Genomic DNA, 20174 nt, shown 5'->3' on the forward strand with positions numbered 1-20174 from the left:
AAAAGGGTTGAGCGAGGTGGGAGGGAGAGAGAGGGGGAGAGAGAGAGAGGGAGGGAGAGGGAGGGAGGGGACAGGGAGAGGGGGGAGAGGGAGGTTGGCAGGAGGTGGAAGGGTGGGGAGAGAGGGGAGAGAGAGAGAGGGAAAGCAGGAGGTGGAGGGGAGGGAGGGGGGCAGGAGGCGGAGGCAAGGGGGAGAGGAGGGAGGGAGAGAGAGCCAGAGGGAAGGCAGGAGGTGGAGGGGAGGGGGTGGAGGAGCTTATCCAATGTGACACCATGTTCACGTGCAGGAGGTCTGATTTCCCAGAATGCACCGGTACTCTAACACTGGCGCTGTGGTGAAAGGTGGAGCAGAAGTACCACGATAACAATAAGTACTTTCCCTCCGACCTCCTCAAAGTATTCAAAGTAGGAGTACCCGTGGTATCCCAGCGGCTCCAACGTCGGGTCCATTTATTTTTGGGTTATTTTCTCATTTCTGCCCGTTTTCTTGAGGAGAATTCCGCCCAACACCACCCACGACCCCGTCTTCACCGGACCCTCCCAGCGCGGTCGTTCCCTCCTTCTCCGCTGCACCGCGTCCCCTCCTTCGTACCCGAAAGAAGGAGGGAGCGGCGGCGGCGGCGGCGTGTTGGAACGCCACGCCTCGCTCCACCCGGACGTCCACGGACTTTGACCCGTACTTGAAACGTTCCCAGAAGGAGGAGCGGGCCTGCAGCGCACCTGGTCCTGCACGGTAGAATAAACACCACCTGAGAGGAACCACACAGCAGTGATGTCGTCTAAGGATATGGATGAAACATCAGCATAATAATAATAATAATGATAATAATAATAATAATAAACTAAAGCTGCAAGCAGCGATGCCCGGGTCCTCGACGTGCGAGTGTCGGTGGGACACAAGTTTGAAGCCGATCCGATAAATGGCCAAAGAGGAGTTTCGTGAAAAATGCAAAGCACGAAAATGACCAAAAAGTGACTAAAATGGCGGCTTTAATTCAATATGGCCGACTTCCTGTTGGGTTTAGGTCATGGCACCGATATTCATTGTCTTTAAAGTCTATTGATGTTGCCTGTGTGTGTTTCCAAATTTCGTGGGTTTTTGTGAAAGGAAGTGAATGGCTTTGATGTTTACGTTTCCTTTTGTAGGGGGCGCTGGCGAGGCATTTTGCCACGCCCATGCACGGCACACGTAGAATATGAAGTGCCACACCGCAACTGACGAGTGTGCAGAGCCTCGCGGCTTCTCGAAAGACCCTCGAAAGGCCGACTCAAAACAGCTGAAGAAGAAGAAGAAGCAGAAGCAGAAGAATGATAATAATAATAATAACAATAACAGAAATAATAATGATAATAATGACAATAATAATAATAATAATAATAATAATAATAATAATATAACAGAAATAATAATGATAATAATGACAATAATAACAATAATAATAATAATAATAATAATAATAATAATAATATAACAGAAATAATAATGATAATAATGACAACAATGATAATAATAATAATAATAATAATAATAACAGTGATAATAATAATAATAATAATAATAATAATAATAATAATAATAATACAAAAAAATAATTAAAACAATTAAAGAATATAATAATAACAACAATAATAACAATAATAATAATAATAATAACACCGCCCTTGCCGCCGCATGGGTCTGGACACAAGGCGTATGAGAATCCCTTTCATGGGTCCAACGTTTACTGGGTCCCACAGAGAGAAGGGAAGTCTGCGAGCTCAGATAGCGACACAATAGACTCTTCCTCCGCCTCCTCCTCCTCCTCTTCCTCCTCTTGAACTTGAACTCTGGTTTTCTACTCTAACAGCTCCAGTTCGAACCTCTGGTGTCTCGTGTGCTTATGTGTTTTCTTCTACTCCCACCACGTTACTCTACCTCCCTCTACTCTACTCCAGCTCCATTCTGACTCTGTTCTACCTCTACTCTTGCTCTACCTCTGCCTCTGATCTACCTAGCTCTACTGTACTCCACCTCTACTCTACCTGCCTCTACTACAACTCTACTGTGCTCTACCTCTACGCTACCCCTACTCTACCTCTACTCGAGTCTACCATGACTCTACCGCCCTCTTCTCCACCTTTAATCTACCTGTCTGTATTCTACTTCTACTCTAATTCTACCTCTACTCTACTCCACCTCTACTCCACTCTGCCTCCCTCTATTCTACCACTAACCTACCTGCCTCTACTTTAACTACTCTACTCTACTTTGCCTATATCCTGCCTCCCTCTACTCTACCCTCGACTCTACTACACTATACTCGACTACACTCTACTACACTCCGCTCTACTCTATCGTGGCTCTACCTCCTACCTCCCTCTACTCTACTCTACCCTACTATGTACTCTACTCTATTCTACCTCTACTCTACTCTAGCTCGACTCTACCTACCACTATTTAACTCTACTCTACTGTACTCTACATCTACTCTACTCTAGCTCGACTCCACCTTCCACTATTTTACTCTACTCTACTCTATCAGGGTTCTACCTCCTACCTCCCTCTACTCTACTCTACTCTAGCTCGACTCCACCTTCCACTATTTTACTCTACTCTACTACACTCTACTCTATCAGGGCTCTACCTCCTACCTCCCTCTACTACACTCTACTATGCTCTACTACACTCTACTCTATCAGGGCTCTAGCTCCTCCCTCCCTCTAGTCTACACTTTTCTACTCTCTACTCTACCTTCCTCTATTCTATTCTACATCTAATCTATTTACCACTACTCTGTACTCTACCTACCTCTAATCTATTCTACCTCTACTCTACTCTACTCTACTCCACTCGAATCAAATCTCCTCTACTCTCTCCTCTACCTACCTCTGTTCTACCTCTACTCGACCTGCCTGTCCATATAAAACCTCTTCATGCGTTTTTGTCCGTTACTTGAGGTTTGTCTGTCTGTGTCGTAGGTGTTAGTATGCGGCATCGACCGCGGACGACTGTTTAATGACTTCAGGGAGTAAAACAAAACGTCGATGTCGACTGCTTTGCCTGTTTATTTTCGCGTGTTATTTAAAAACTGACTGTACACTGCAGCACAGCTGACGTAGCCGGCGTTCCCTTCAGCGCGCCGTAGCGGTGCACCCGTCGCGTGATCGCTCCGTCACTCAACTAGAAAGGGAAAAAAAAAAGATCAAGGACAACCAGTGCTGGCCCATGTGCACGGGCTGCTCCCTCCATCCCTCTCCTGACGCCCCACGCTGCACACGTCACGCTGCGCACCGTGGCCGCGCCGCCCCGCCGCCCAATGAGAAGCCGTAGCCGGGGCCCCCCTCCCTCGTCGGCCAATCGGAGCGGAGGACGCCGAGCCCTCGGAGGCGCCCAGCCAGAGCCGGGGCATTGTGCTGAGAGCGTGGTGAGGGAGACGGGGGGGGGGGGGGGCGGGCGAGAGAGAGAGAGAGAGAGAGAGGGAGGGAGGGAGGGAGGGAGGGAGGGGGAGAGAGAGGGAGGGAGGGAGGGGGAGAGAGAGAGCTGTGTGGATGCTGAGCGGAGCGTCGAGGGATTGGACAGGCCTGGGTAAGAAGGCGTGGCTTTGTGTTGTTACACAACACACACCGCACAGTGCCTTTGTCCGACCACCATGCGTGATGCCTGAGTGGGTAATGCTCGCTGAAGATACCGCTCCAAAATATTTTCAGCGCCCGCCGCCCCCCCCCCCCCCCGTTTCCGCTCAGGGAAATACAAATACGTGCGCTCGTCCTTGATGGTGTCGCCTGTTTGACCTTGATTTGGAACGAGCACCCCCGACTAAACAGGCCGCGCTGCGTTGAAGTCCAGTGGGAATATTCAGCTTTTTCTTCCCGTCTGGGGCCACAGAGGATGGGGAGGGATTAGGGTCGAATAAAAACAAACCAAAAAAAACATTAAACCGCGGCATAAATCGCTATAAAAAAGTAGATGGGTCATCAAAATAATTGGGGTTATGTCGGTTATACGCATCCGTCATTGGTGTTTACGACACATTGTCTCTCTGGTAACGATGCGCCGAAGCCTTGCTTTGAGGCCAACTTGCGCGCGGTGCGATGCCGGTTGTGTAGCTGTGTCGCAGAACAGAGCCACACATTACGGCTCTACTCATCGTCCGTCCAGGAACGGTCGCGCCGGGACGGAAACCGCCAAACCCAACGTCAGTGGCCAGACAGAGGTTTTTTTCCCCTGTCGCGCGTTGTTCTCCCTTCCACTGCTTTCTCGTTTCCCGCATCCACCTCGCCTCATTTGCGCCGCACCGGCGCGGTGCTTGTGGTCAAATAGCGCTGTACCGCGGCGGTGGTTGCCTTCCGCGGACCGCTTCAATGGAAGCTGCCGCGCCTCGCTCCCTCTTCAGTTTACACACAACAATCGTCTTTAATCTGCTCCGTAGCTTCTCGCGTGAGGTGCGGCTCTCTTTTCATTTCGGTCGGAGTGGACGTGGTCAAAACTCAATTAATGTGTTTTTTGTTGTTTTTTTTACCGCCGTGGTGGTTTCCCGCTGGAGTGCCTCCTCGCCGTTGCTGCCTCCACGGGACTGAACGGGCGCCATTCGGGAATGTGGGAAGTGGGGTAACGGCTTTTGACCCCGCACACAGTTTGTCTGAGCGTCCACCTTCCGGAGCCTCCCTGAGTCCCGTACGTGAGGAGAAGGTCCGGCGCAATGACCTGCTGCGCGTTGGCGCTTTAGGCACGTGGACAAAGTTACCCAAGGTTCCCAATTCCATTGGGTATTAACAGGAGTTTGAGGGTGGGGCGGGACCGTGTACCTTCCTACACCGCGTTACAAATTATTATGCAATCTGGATCTAAACATTAAACTTTTTGTTGTTCGATTCAACTCATGGATGGGATTGTGTCTCAGGGCTCTTGGCATCACTGGAATCAATCTCAGACACCTGTGATAATTAGTTTGCCAGGTGAGCCAGATTAAAGGAAAACTACTTAAGAAGGATGTTCCACATTATTAAGCAGCCACAGGTTTCAAGCAACATGGGAAAGAAAAAGGATCTCTCTGCTGCCGAAAAGCCTCAAATAGTGCAATGCCTTGGACGAGGTATGAAAACATTCGATATTTCCCCAAAACTTAAGTGTGATCATCGTACTGTGAAGAGATTTGTGGCTGATTCAGAGCACAGACGGGTTGGTGCAGATAAAGGCAGAATGAGGAAGGTTTCTGCCAGAACAATTCATGGGCTGAAGAGAGCAGCTGCTAAAATGCCGTTACAAAGCAACAAACAGGTATTTGAAGCTGCTGGTGCCTCTGGAGTCCCACGAACCTCAAGGTGTAGGATCCTCCAGAGGCTTGCAGTTGTGCATAAACCTACTGTTGGAGACCCCCCTAAGCAATGCTCACAAGCAGAAAGGGCTGCAGGGGGCCCAGGAATACATGAAGACTCATTTTCAAACAGTCTTGTTGACTGATGAGTGCCGTGCAGCCCTGGGTGGTGCAGATGGATGGAGTAGTGGACAGTTGGTGGATGGCCACCGTGTCCCAACAAGGCTGCCACGTCAGCAAGGAGGTGGCGGAGTCATGTTTTGGGCCGGAATCACGGGGAGAGAGCTGGTAGGCCCCTTTAGGGCCCCTGGAGGTGTGAAAATGACCTCTGCAAAGTGGTACATGGTACAAAAAGAAGAACCGGGCCTTCTGTAGCAAAATCATCTTCATGCCTGACAACGCACCATCTCATGCTGCAAAGAATACCTCTGTGTCATTGGCTGCTATGGGCATAAAAGGAGAGAAACTCATGGTGTGGCCCCCATCCTCCCCTGACCTCCACCCTATTGAAAAACTTTGGAGCATTCTCAAGCAAAAGATCTATGAAGGTGGAGGCAGTTGGCATCAAACCAGCAGCTCTGGGAGGCTGTTCCGACGTCCTGCAAAGAAATTCAAGCAAAAACTCTCCAAAAACTCACAAGTTAAATGGAGGCAAGAATAGTGCAGGTGATATGAAAGAAGGCTCCTATGTTCACATGTAACTTGGCCTGATAAGATGTTTTTGATTGAAATAGCTTTTGATTTCAGTAAATATGACCTAATGCTGCACATTCAACAAATTACCATTTTCACTTCTTTACAACCTATAACATGTTTTGAAACTGTTGTGCATAATAATTTGGAAGAGTGCATTTTGAGTTTTTTATTTTGGAAAAAAATACCGTTATCATTGGGAGGTTTGTTCAATAACATTCGACTCATACCCTAACGGTTGATGACTTGAAAATTATACCGACTGTCATTTGCATCGACTATTTAGGAAAATCAGATTAAAATATCGCAGTGGAGAACGCGGTGTAGTTATTAAACAAACGTCAGTTTAACTCGAAATGAGCGCTAATTAGGGCATCAGGTGGCCTGTGAATACACTGCCACTGTTTACACAACGCACTACTGTATGTTGTACAAGGGCGGCGAGCTGACGGGGGCCAAAGTCAAGGCCCCGTCAGCTCTCACCCCCGGGGGACCGGGAACAACCAGAGCGCCTGGAAAAATGGAACCTGTCGCTCTTTGTGATTAACACTGGAGCCTTTTTACAAATTGTGTCACATTTAAATAGATTCAGACGGTTCAATTAACTTTGGGTTGTGACGAGGACCACGTCTGGACCGAGCGGGCGTCACACGGAGTCCGAAAAACGCATGCGACAGTGGGATGCTGCCCCCTAGTGGCCTCAGGACGACCTGCCTGGAGGCGTCGCCTCAAGCTGCTTTTCCGTCCGATCCGCCGCAGCACTGTTCTCCTTTTTAAACCCAAGATGTACTCAAGGAACAGCAGATTCATTGATGGTGAACATGGCAGCGTCCAACGTTAATTCTAATACATATATCAATCGTATCTTGCAGTTTGAATTTGTTTAAACTTCAGCGGCCCTTAGCCGTTGCTTAGCAATGGCTGACTCCGGTTGCACGGTCGGTCCGAAACATTCCAGCCTTTCGCGTGTGGGATCAGACTCTCTATTTGTTGCTGTTGTTTGTTGCTGTTGGTGGCAGTCAGTGTAAAGCCGGCTTCGGGGCTTTTTGTCGTGACGTCGTAAATGATGGTCCAGACTCAACAAGTGGAAAAATAAAATGGGACTAAGTTTTCACGAACCACTCCTGAATAATTCTTGACATAATAATAATAATAATAATAATAACTCTCAGCTATGCCTAAAAGTTGACTCCGATGTGCTCGTATAGCGGCTGGTGAGTTGTGCTCATTATTTGGCAACGCTAGCATTTAACTTAGTGTGTAAGGGGGTGCATCTGTCCTCGGTGTGACCCCGCTCTTACAGTTCACTGCTTAGAGTCTTCCTCCCGCTGTACATTCCACTCTGTGGACCGTGCCAAGTCCCCACACCATGTGACCGCCCAGCAGCAGCGCAGGCCGCTGCTCCATGGTGACCTCCACAAACTCAGACAACAGTCGGGAGGGGGAGAGGGGGCCGGGTTTGCAGCGCCTCCTGCCCTCATTCTCTGTCCCTTCGGGCCCTAATGGAGGCCGGATTAACCACTTCCTTGCATGTTTTAGGAAACAAGGAGCAAGATCTGGTTCGGACGGCGTGTGCAAAAGACCCTTTCTCCGTTATTCGGGGACGTAGACAATGCTACACCGCGACAGCCGGCAGGGACTATTGAAGCGTGTATCTGACAACAATGCCAGGGGTGGGTGATTTATTTATAGGCGTTGGCTCAAATCCAATGACCTTTCTCGCGGGCAGATCCCCAGCGCAAGGTGACGGCTCTGACCGAAAATTCCACAAAACCGCCGACGAGTTGTATTTTTACTCTTTCTTCAAAAAACATGGGAAGAATACCTTTAATTTGTCTGTGTCTTGTAGGTATTGCACGTATATATATATATATACGGTGTATATACAGTAAGTTTCTAACCTGAGGAATATGTCAAACATTTCCCCAGAGGTTGGAGCGTATTCAGCCTTTATCCGCACGGACATGTATTTAAAAAAAAAAAAATTGTGTTCAACAAAATGCAGGAGGGGGAAAAACCACTAAAACACACACACACAGAATAAAAAAATGGTAAAAAAAAAAAACCCAGAAAAATCCATGACGCGATCAGAAACGCATCAAACTCCCTGACTCTCCCCTCTCTGGATTTCGAACCGTCAGCTTGATGCAATCCCTTCCACGGAGCTGAGACTCCGGCTCCAGCGGTCGGCGGCCATGTTGTTTTTGGCCGACTCTGGACACAAGATATTTTTTTGGGATGGAAAGACATGACGGTGCCGCGATGATGGACATCGCAGCTGCGTTGGGCTCCATTCCGGCACGTAGGAGAAACAATGTCCTGAAATAGACATTAGATCTGGCTCCACTATAGGGGGCCGGGTGGTATTCGGTCACATGGACGCCGGCGGCAAAACGTACGACGCGGTCAGATAAGAAGAGCCTGCGGAGGGGAGGTGCCACCGTGCTGTTACGCAACATAATCGTTTCCAAACAGGGTTCTGGGGGGGCCACGACACTCTGATCGTGAGGCCTAATCTGAGACTAAATCACCCTTTTAATCTGTGAGTGAAATGACCCTTCCCCAGTCACGGTTTAAAATGGTCTTGGAATCGCCCTTGTCTTGCTTTTAAGAATCTGATTTCCAGAGGGAGGATTAGAGCTCATCTAGGTCTAAGCGAAGGTTTAAATTAAACTTTGGGATTAATGAGCGTGGCCTCCAGGTCGATCTGGACTAGGAGCATCACCAAGACCAGCTGCCCAGTCCCTCATCGCCTCGCTCTAGGACTTCCTGGTCTCGCACTGATTCACCTTAAATGAAGCGACGTCTCAGAGAGGCAATTTTTGAATTCTGGATTAATTTCAGTCGGATTATCTTTGTCCTGATTTACATTTAACCCGTCTGCAAAACCGCACCTTAGTGGCTTTAGACTTTCTGCTTGAACGCAAACATTAAAGGTGCAGCGCGTAGAATTCAGTATGTGTAGAGTTTGCCGAATGCCCCTCCATGGCGGCGCAACCTCCGTGAAGGAGGCGGCGGCCAAACGCGCGGAAAAATGCGCAAGGCCCTTTCCAGAACCGGCATTTGGTTTGTCCGTTCTGGGCCACTGTGGAAGGAACATGGCGGTGCAACATGGCGGCCCGCTCCCTACGTAGATGGAAACGGCTCATTCTAAGGAAATGAAAACACAATGTTATATTTCATTTCGAGCAAGTCTTTTCTGTAAACTCGACACACTTTCAACACATATACATGATAAAGGTTTCCAAAAGCCTGATTTTTGGGTTCTGGCAGCTTTTGGTCATCAAAACATAAAAAACAAAGAAATAATAGAATATAAACATGTTACTTTCCTCGGGGGTATGGTATATCCTTTGCGTCACAGGGCATAAACAACAGTCACATTTGGAGCCATTACCATTTCAAACATACGCCGCGCCGCCGGGGAAGGTCACCAGGAGGGACCGGGTAAATGGACTCCATTTCCCATGACCCCTTTCAACCCTCCAGTCATGAGACCTCCCCCCTTTGATTTGAATGCAAACCCAACACCGTCCATTCGTTAAAGCAGACATTGTTTACCGGCCTTGGCAGCGGGGACGGCGCGGCCCATCTAACAGGGGATCAAAATGGCGGTCGTTTGCGCGTGGTAATGGGATGTCCGGGACACCGGGGGGGGTTTGGGGAGGTGGGATGGCGGTGATCCATCCGGTGCGAACATTTAAGTGCAGCAGGTTTTCTGTGTCTGTCTGTGCACTTAGTATAAACACATGAGGCGCTGACCCATTTCTTCTCCTCTGTGATTTTGCCACAAATCTTTTGCGTAACATGTAGAGAACCAAGAATTTTTGAAGAATAGAGTAAGAGTGCCTGATAAACCAAGTAAACTTAGTATTATTTTTATTACAATTTTATTGTTATCATTATCACTACTAATAACAATATTAATAATACATATAGCTGCAGGCATATATATCATATATATCATAAATTGTGTCATTTAATTTTAATATTCTAATAATAATTATTAATGTAATGTTTTTTTTTTTTACAACGTTATTCCCCTCTTATACGGGAAGTGACAGGAAGTCAATATTTAACTTGAGAAGACTAGCATTGTACAAACAAACATAGCATTACAAAATGTCTTACAAATCCAGCCTAATAACTGAATAAACCCCCCGGGGGCCACAGGCGACCGTGCTTCTTGCTTTGTGCTCCAGTGCTGAGGGGCCACCGCCCTCCATGGTCCGCCGACACAGCGAGCGGTTCACGCCCGGGCCAGCGTCTCCACTTAAGTCTTGGGATATGTTTGACCTGGATGTTGGGCTGGCTCATGGGGATCTGCTTAGAGTTATACTGGAGGCCGCAGCTTGTTTGACACTCAGCCTGGAAACCATCCATCATGGAAGCCAGTTTTAAAAATGCCACAGAAACAGCCAAGAGCTGGATCTTGCAACAAATGGCGCCATCTAGTGGTTGAGCTACGTCATAATGGGCACAGGGGGAAAAAAGCTCCTGAAGGAATTCAAAGTGGTATAGCCTATAAGTTTGTAAATAAAAGCCATACTTGATTCCTTTAGGCTGGCACTTTATAAGGAAGACTCAATGCATTTGCTTCTCTGTATGCTGTTTACATTGCTGGTGGCGGGGTCCACCTTTCCCGGCAAGAACGCAAAGATCAGGCACGCGCAGAAAGCGAAAGGCGGATTTGCTGTAGCAGCGTAGCGAGTTGTGAACAGCAAACTGTCGGTATGGATGAACACTCACTTTAAATAACAGCAGCCTGGGGTGAGAAAAGTATCCCCACCACCTTTATAAAAGTGATTTAAAAGAGTGATCAGAAGAAAGTGGATGGAATGGTGTTCTGGGACTGGAGGCGCCGACATCGTTATGCACCGTCGCTTCAGAACATATTTTAAGCAACTTTAAGTAGTTAAAACGAACTTAAATAAAAAAAAAAAAAAACACACCGAGTGCTTCCAGGGAATAAATTCTTTTAATTTGAATTTCCACATAACTAATGACAGGATAAAACCACACCGTGTTTCTACGTAGGACTAGCTTCCGCCTGGAGCTTTGGGGCGGGGGACGACGACCCGTTCTCTCCTTCAGTTGGAAGTTTAAATATACATGATCAGCAGCCCCCGCGCTCGGTGCTGAGCCACAGGAACATAAATATAGAAAACAGCCGTGCGAGCTGCAGACGTGCTGATTGGAGACAGTCGCTCATGGTGGTGGTGGTGGTGGTGGGGAGGGAAGGAGGCGGGGGCCTGCCTACTCCGTGAGGCCAAGCTTCTTCTTCAGGGACTCTGGCATCTCGGGGGGAGGAGGGCGTGGCAGGCGGAAGTAGACCTTGACCGAGTCGTAGATGAACCACTGCAGGGCGGTCAGCGTGCCGATCATGATGATACGGGCGACCAGGCCCTTCCACACTCCTGCGCAGGGGAAACACGGGACCCTTTACAATCGTACGTAGGTTTTGGGCCTTAATTTCCTGCCGCATCGCTGTAACAGGTACAACGTGCGGCTAAATTCAAGGACCCAGCGGAAGACTCATGAGTAAACAAAATGACAAACCAAACTTTAAACTGGGAACATTTTTCCACTTTTCTTGAAGACAAATCAGATGTTGAATGTGTCATATGTACTGTTTGGTGCTGTATGTCCGCCCCCCAGCCTGGCTGCAGCGGTCACTCCCTGCCTGTAGGGGGCAGGGCTGCCGCTACAGTGGGCGGGGCTGGGAGGCAGGTAGACTGATCTCACACGTCAATGACTCAAGCACCTCCAACCGTGCAGCCGGAAAGCTGCTGAGGGGCTCCGCTGCCAGAGCTGCAGCCCTGGAGCGAGAGCGCCCTCCAGAGGTGGATCTAAGGAACGTGTCGTCAAAGGACATTTAACACTTATACTGGATTCCATTCTGCACATGGACATTTATAATGCTGTTTGGATTATAATTCTGGATGACATTATACTACTACATTTTACTGTGTACATTATAACACTGTATATGTTACATATATAGTGTATGTATTGGAGACTTAAAAAAGGCAAAGAAATATTACTGCAAATGTCACTGGGAAATTAAAGTAAAAAATAAGATCTGACAAAGTAAAATACTAAATATATGAGGTGCACCATGACTGGTTGCGCTTTTATTCTGAAATATCTGCCAAACACGCTGTTGAAAGTTCAGGGTGTTTCTGTGAAAATCACAGCATTGGCAAAGTTTGTAGACAACGGTTTTAACTTTTGAAGCCGTTCCCCTACAGTAAAAAACGTGTGACCACTTCTGGCATCGACAGATCGGGAACGGCAATGAGAGTCCTGGTTTCAAACGGGTACTGACCTCTCGGCCCAAGTTTCTTGAGCACCCCGATAGCGGTGCTGCCACTCTCCTTGTTCAGCACGGACACCACGGAGTCAGCGGGGTGAGACACAATGGCACAGAACACACCGGCTGCAGGAGAAAGTATTAAAAAAAAAAATATGTTATTAAACGTCAACAACCTTCAAGGTGCCAACAGCCACTTCAACCGTGGAACACCCTGGGCATTGTAAAATGTGACTGAAAGATACATCTTTTCCTTTACATGGCACTTCACAAGAACACTCCTATGTGCCAACATGAAATAAAATAAATTATATCCATTTCACAAGTAACTATTTATACCTAATGTCTAAACAATATGAAAACTATTTTGTACACCTGGTGCCAAAAAACACCAGAACAAACAATTACGATCATTTCCATTCAAGTGTCCGCCCCCCAGCCTGGCTGCAGCGGTCACTCCCTGCCTGTAGGGGGCAGGGCTGCCGCTACAGTGGGCAGGGCTGGGAGGCAGGTAGACTGATCTCACACGTCAATGACTCAAGCACCTCCAACCGTGCAGCCGGAAAGCTGCTGAGGGGCTCCGCTGCCAGAGCTGCAGCCCTGGAGCGAGAGCGCCCTCCAGAGGTGGATCTAAGGAACGTGTCGTCAAAGACTCACATTTCAGGCTTTAACAGTTGGTTTCCAACCAACACAAAGAAGATAATAGCAAGAGTAAATTCACCTTAGTATGGGAATGAAAAAATGAATCCTAAATTGCTGCAATTAAAGTCATTGTAATTATCAAATTGAATCAGGAATATTTCCCGCAAAATCATAAAACAATCTCGTTTAACATTCCAGTGGCTGCATTTAAAACAAGTTTCTCTTGAATAGATTATTCACACTTTGCAGGATGGGAACTCTGCATGAAGATGTAGATCTACAACTTTAGGCAATAAGACCAAATCCATGACAGACAACATGTCTGCGTAACCGTCAATAGACAGACCAGCTGATAATGAACACCTCCGTGGACGTTGCTTACCGATGTAACCGGCCACGAAGGTGACCACCAGCTGCTCGGACTTGGAGCACTCGTTGCGGGGCTTGGGAACCACAAACTTATAGAGCAGCTCCACGGTGCGCTCGAAGCAGGCGAACTTCATCATGGTGTAGGGAATCTGCCTCATCCACAGGGGGACAACGCCCTTGTAGAAACTGGAGTTGACAGCGAAACAAAGTGCCGTGGTTTGTAAAGGCATAGAAATCACAAAAAAACCCACTGTATTTTCCTTTACATGTCATTTTACGGTATTACAGAATATAATCGGGTACATTGTTTATGGTTCGATTTAATAATAAATATTAATTATATTTACTTGTAATTGTGTAGTTTTTCCTATTTTATTTTTATTCTCCTTTTTTCTAGTATATGTAGATGTATCCGGCGAAATAAACCTATGAGTACCAAACTTTAAATTGGGAAAATCTTCCCACTTTTCTTGAAGACAAATCAGTTGTTGAATGTGTCATATGTACTGTTTGGTGCTGTATGTCCGCCCCCCAGCCTGGCTGCAGCGGTCACTCCCTGCCTGTAGGGGGCAGGGCTGCCGCTACAGCGGGCGGGGCTGGGAGGCAGGTAGACTGATCTCACACGTCAATGACTCAAGCACCTCCAACCGTGCAGCCGGAAAGCTGCTGAGGGGCTCCGCTGCCAGAGCTGCAGCCCTGGAGCGAGAGCGCCCTCCAGAGGTGGATCTAAGGAACGTGTGTCTGGCTTTTAATGGCTGGTTTCCAACTAATGTAAAAGGACTTGTTGTATAATACACTGCTGACAAAATTATTGCTGCAATTAGAGAAATGCTATGATTTATCAAATCGGCAATATATCCCCCCCAAAACCATAAAATAAGATAATCCTTGGAAATTCCAGTGGCATTGTATCAACACACTTGAGGGCAACACAGCTTTACTCTCATTAGGCCCCAACACAGTGACTGTAAACAGAAACGGCACTCACGCCCAGAGACCCTCCTCTGCGAACATCTTGGGGGCGCACTGTCTGAGGGTGTTGGCGTAGCCCGGCTGGGTCTGGATTCGCACTTTGCATGCCTCCATGGGAGCCAGGGCAATGTCGGCGAAGAACTCAGCGCTGGCTGAGGCAGCCAGGTAAAGTGACGTCCTCCAGAGGTAGGTGTTCTCCTGTTCAGGGAGACACACACACACAGCCACTGAGACAGAGGAACAGGGCAGGGTGTCCCCTACAGAGGCTGATACGACAGGATCCCACGATATCATTTCATATCTCAACATTGTATACTCTAACATTTCAGAATACCATATGAAATGCACTTCAAAATTATTGCCAATATTCCAATGTCACTGGAACTGAAAATTAAATATTTCTGTAAAAAATGTTAATCTGTAAACAATAGTAACATTGCTTTACTGAATAAAAAAAAAAAAAAGCCATACAAAATTATTTTAAATAAAATCAAAGTGCTATTAATTTAACAAGTGTTTCAAAAATAAAGATAAATTATTCAAATTTAATTAATAAATGTGACTCTTGCAACACCTAAGAGTATTTAATTTAAGAGGAAAAAATGTGACAACTTCCTCAAATGATCAGGGTTATTCTTTAAAACCAGCACTATGAGCTGAATCGTTAAGGATACACCAAGGAAAAAAATAAACACACACACTTAGATGTTACTCTGCAAACTCTGCAGGCTCTGGAACTATAATACAACTGAAGGCGGTTCAAATTGTCCAGATAACAAGTTCATAAAAAGGGAAGAGAGGGGCCTAACCGAAGCAAAGGTAGAATCTAAAATGAATGTTACGATGCTTCTCTGTCCAGAGGTGACCAGCGGACTCACCTCTCCCATCAGGTCGCTGTAGAAGATCTTGAAAACCTCATAGAAACCGAACTTGCAGAGTCCCTGCATGGAGTAGCCGATGAAGGTGGGGGCCCAGCCCTTGGCCAGGCCTCGCATGCCATCTTCCCTCACTGTCACTGCGAAGCCGTTACCGATGCTCTTGTACTTGTCTGGGTTCACCTGAAGGTTTGTGGGGGGGAGAAACAAAATCGATCAGGTATCACATCGATTTCAGTTCCTTCAAGTGAAGAGGTGTAAAGAGACTCAGGACTAATATTTGAAGGGGTTGTGTAGTAGCTGCCCATTTTGTATAGAAATATACATGTATGTTTTTAGATGTATATTGTCATACCTGTCAATCCTCCCATTTACCCTCTCTTTCCCTACTCTTCTTTCCAGCTGTCCTGCCATTTTAAGTTTCCCAAAAATATACCGCATTTTTAACCTTTAAAAAAATATAAATAATGGCTTCACGATCAGAGCTCCGTGTTCACATATATGTCTTTCTATTCTTTCTTTTAAAGACTTAAAGGCCTCTCCAAGACTGTTATGAATGCAATTGAAGACCCATTTCACATCCATATTGGCCAAAAAAGGACAAAACACAAGGAAAATGGGTGACCCACAGGTCTGAAATATACTTGTGGTGTTAGCAGTCGAGGGGGGGAGGGTGTTTGTAATACCAGGGAATGAGTCCACTGGTTAATCGGTCGTGGATATTGTCGTTCTCTCAGACGGATTAAAGACCGGATGAAGAAAATGCAAAAATGGGTTGCCACGACACTTGCCGAAAAGCAAGTGGTTTTCCTCCCTGAACTTTACAATCCAATCAACTTTTAAGACATGTGAAAATTGTATTTAAGACATTTTAAGGCCTAAAATTCAGAATATTGGATTTTAGAAGACTTTTTGGCGACGCGGGGAAACCCTGTTCACATTCTGTCATTTTCCTGCTTCGACACAGGGACGTCTATAAAATAAGTAGAAAGATTGAATTTTTCTTCTAATATTAGGGGAAATAATTGAATGTAATCTTTGTCAACCTATGCATAAGGGTGGGTGTAATTTTAGATTTTAACACTGGTTGTAAGCAATACTCAGTTCCATACAAATTCTCGTTTTTATCAATAGTACTGAATCATAAGGTGTTTGGAAAAAGATTTGAATACCCGGCTCTTCAAATTTACACATGTAACGTTGTTAGTTTATCAGTAACGACTAGAAAACTATATATTTTAAATAAAATGCGATTTAGAGTAGAGCTGAGCAAACTCAATCTTACAGTTTATATTCTTCAGTCGTACATTGCGATGGAAGAAAGACATTAAATTTACAACACAAACTCTTAAATAATACAGTTTAATTCAGATAGGATTGGCCTTGCCTCTATTACACACCATCCACCACCATACACACCATAAGCTATTATGTAGCTTGATGTGATTAGCCTGAGCTGGATACTTTAACATGGGACTGAATATATCGAGAGGATATTGTGTCCAAATCCCGTCACAATTTGTCTTCCATGGCGGCTAGCCCTGTAATCTCCAAGCTGAGCTACTAGTTCACGCCCTCTCAGGGAGGAGCGGGAGGCTGATCCTGGTGAGCTGAGCTACCATACAAACCTGGAGGCGGCACTTGACAAGGTCGAGGGGCACCACAGCTGTGTGTGTGAGGCCGCAGCTCAGGATGCCCCCAAAGCCGCACAGGGCGTAGTACTTTGAGGAGCCAAACTCACAGCTCACATCGTCTGCGACACAAGGGGAAACACACAATATACATGCAGACATGCAAGGTCACATGCAAAAATCACCAAACAAGAGCCATAGAGAAAGGACAAATGGTGTCACTGCAGGGCAGGATTTCTTTTTTTTTTTTTCCCCTTCCAGGTTTGGGTTTGATGTGTACACAAATTTTGAAAGCCCCCAGTGACCCCTTTTCCTTTGGGAATGGCTCTGCCACCAACATGCCACCATTTATTTGGTAGCAACACCAAGGTTGGATAAATCATTAAACACGTGATTTGGGCATGAATTTAAAAAATGGTTTGTAATTAGATTCCACTAAAAAATGGATTAAAACCAAAATGAATAATAATGTGTATACCGCCCACAACACATCCCATCATTTAATTACAGTGCCAACTTAACACATTCCTATGTCTTATCAGTGTACCTTTGACTTTCGACTAGATGCTGTTACATGATCCTATCAATAAGATGTAAATTAACAGTTTTACTCTGAAAACTCAGCATTTTGACGCTCCTACTTGCACACATGCTCGTGTAGAGGCATCTTTACATTCCCGATCAACTTTCAACACCAGGGAACTTCGAAGCTGTCAAATATAGCAAGGTCGACATTCCTCTGACCTTCACCTACATGAGTCCTGTGCTGTGGGTTGAACGGGTGCGGAGGAGGTGGTGATAATTTTCCGGGGCGGGCAGAATGATTAGCCACACAGTGGAACGCTGGTCAATAATCACACACTTACCATGCCATGTTTAACATCCAATAAAAAGAAAATCAAAAGGGATCAGTGGATAATGACAAAAACCACAAACGATCACAACCTCGATGCGAGTGGGCTTCCACGACACTTCTCCCATGCAGATCAATACTTTCAATGGAGATGAAAACACGTTCGGGGTGGGTTGGATTCGGCGGAGGGGGTTTAAGGACACCATGCCGCCAGACAGACCTGAATTCTGCATTTGACCAGATCGAGGGGCACAACTGCCGTGTGTGTGGTGCCACAGCTCAGAATTCCACCAAAGCCACACAGGACCAAATACTTCTGTGAGCCAAACTCACAACTGTCTCCCTCTGAGGAAAGACATGTAGAACTCAAAATAAAAAAAGTAAACAGCCTAAACAGCTTGTTTGATAGGTCGCACTTAAACATGTGACCGCTATGGCAGCCTATGTAGACAAATTAGCGATTTTCTTGTAAAGATAAAAAAGCAAGGTTGCACATTCCTTGTGGTAATATGTGCAATAGGCGCTGCTGTGACCTGCGCGGAGCAATGTCTGTTGCGTCTGAAAAGCTCACGTAAATCCCACAAGACTTGCAGGGCGACTCAATCCACACCTGTAGCACGTAGTTGTACGCAACATGTTCGCATTATAACACAATGACTGTGGAAGGTCAATGGAGAACAGGGTCGCACCAGCTTAAGTCGATAAAAAAATAATAAAAAAATCGTATTTAACATCATGATGAACCGAATGACTTTCCGACCCGCCAGCAGTGTGTCGGTGCGAGTTCTTGCTCAATGTCGTGGAGCTGCGCCGCACAGCCAAGGGTCCGGACGCTTTGTCTTAACGGGGAACGCGTGTCTTGGTCTCCTGCTTAAACTTGGGTCGTCTCTCCACGGTCCGAGGGCGAGACGTCGCACAGCAGAAGCACGACCCTGCCACGCAGAGGGTCAGACGCCGCTTTGTCCTTCCGTGTCCTCCACGGGGTAGCGTGCAGGAGCCAGGGCCCAACGGACATTTTGCAAGTCGATCGCACATCTCGACGCCCATATCAGTTGACTTACGGCGCTTACGGTGTTAAAGTCAACCGACGGCGAATTCTGCCTCCCGACGGATCGCACCGCTACACCGCCAAGCTACGGGAGGCTAGCCACGCTAGCCGCTAAGCTAACGCCCGGCTAGCAAGCCTGCGGGGAGCCGACATGACCGCGGACCTTACCGGTTGCGGAGGCGGCGGCGAGCCTTCGGGCGCTCTGTCCATGGAGGGTCTGTTTGGGTTCCTCCACCTTCTGAAGGGAGAAGAGGGGGGCGCTGAAGGGGTTGGCCCGGGCCAGCTGCGTTAGAGCGGTGGGGTACATGGCGTCCTGCCTGGCGGAGGGCGACTGCGGGAAGGACAGCTAACGTTAGCCAGCGCGGGACGGAGGCAACGCGAGAGCAGCGGCTGTGGACCCACACCCAGCGCTACAGACTGCGCATGTGCAGAGGCACAATGCGGGCGGGGGGGGGGGTACGGCAAATCGGAGGGTCATATGGCTGGTCACGAAACGGAAAATCGAATAGAAGATTACTTTCTCAAAGACGGAGGGAATGATGGCGCTTTATGACAAATATAATAACATACATTGATAGATAGACTATCAATAAGAAATAATGTGAAAAAAATGTCAAACGATAATATACATCTGTATCGCACCTTTGTATCATCAAAATAAAATACATGCGTCTTCATCATGATACACATCTGTATCATCATGATACACATCTGTATCATCATGATACACATCTGTATCATCATAATACACATCTGTATACATACACACGAACATATCTATATATACACACACAAAGACATACATACACAAACACATATATACACACACACCGTTTTTATTGTATTCAGCTTTTTATTTCCCCCACACGCTCCCATGACAAATCAAGTCAATCAATGACACATAACTGATCAATAGAGAAACAAATCGTGGATCGGTGGTTTTTTAACGACACGAACAAAAATAACGGCACCGCTCCACGGTGTCCGGTACATCTCCGCTCAGGGACACCCGAGCCCCGGTACCGGGAATATCACGGGTTTTAATGAGACTGCACGACCTTTTAACCGAACAACACATAAATATTGCATGTACAGTATATACAATATAATATATATTAATAGATGTTATACACGTTATACTAAACACGTTGTTTAGTAGCCGAACCCGCAGCGTAACGAGCAGCCGCCTCCTCCTCGTCCTGTGTCTAACCCAGACGCTGCCGGTGCGCTAGCATTAGCCTGTTAGCACGACAGTCCAAAGGCGGAGAAAGACGCCGCAACGGGGACAAAGAAGTCACGGAAACGTGACAAGGGAAAGCACCGAACGGACGCGGAGCGGCGTGTGGGCCTGCGGGTGAAAAGGAGCCGAGGTGACGGCTTGTACGCGGGGGAGCGAGGCGGGGAGAGCCACTCACCGTCTCGATGCGCTAAGATGGCGGCTCGGAGAGGCCGAATGACCTCGCGCTAAATCCGGTTTGTCCTTCT

At 47.0% G+C, this 20174-nt stretch overlaps 1 protein-coding gene across 1 annotated transcript; it reads right to left on the reverse strand.

Annotated features, from left to right (window-relative positions):
- Positions 1-10945: 10945 nt before the first annotated feature.
- Positions 10946-20174, reverse strand: slc25a3a (solute carrier family 25 member 3a). The gene is made up of 8 exons (XM_080022062.1): positions 20105-20174; positions 18858-19020; positions 17862-17986; positions 15161-15340; positions 14299-14480; positions 13324-13496; positions 12315-12425; positions 10946-11403 (listed from the first exon to the last, which is right to left on the reverse strand). Exons 2-8 carry the CDS (start codon positions 18994-18996, stop codon positions 11243-11245), a joined length of 1071 nt encoding a protein of 356 aa, XP_079878188.1. The 5' UTR covers positions 18997-19020; positions 20105-20174; the 3' UTR covers positions 10946-11242.

The sequence above is a fragment of the Zeus faber genome (assembly GCF_960531495.2).
Source record: "Zeus faber genome assembly, chromosome: 21".
In the NCBI taxonomy this organism is placed as follows: Eukaryota; Metazoa; Chordata; class Actinopteri; order Zeiformes; family Zeidae; genus Zeus; species Zeus faber.

Coding starts and splice junctions, on each gene's coding strand:
- slc25a3a (XM_080022062.1), bottom strand. CDS start 18,996: ATGTACCCCACCGCTCTAACGCAGCTGGCCCGGGCCAACCCCTTCAGC. Junction 15,341..17,861: donor TGGTCAAATGCAGAATTCAG/GTCTGTCTGGCG, acceptor ACAAACCTTCAG/GTGAACCCAGACAAGTACAA. Junction 12,426..13,323: donor CTTCGTGGCCGGTTACATCG/GTAAGCAACGTC, acceptor TTTCTCCTGCAG/CCGGTGTGTTCTGTGCCATT.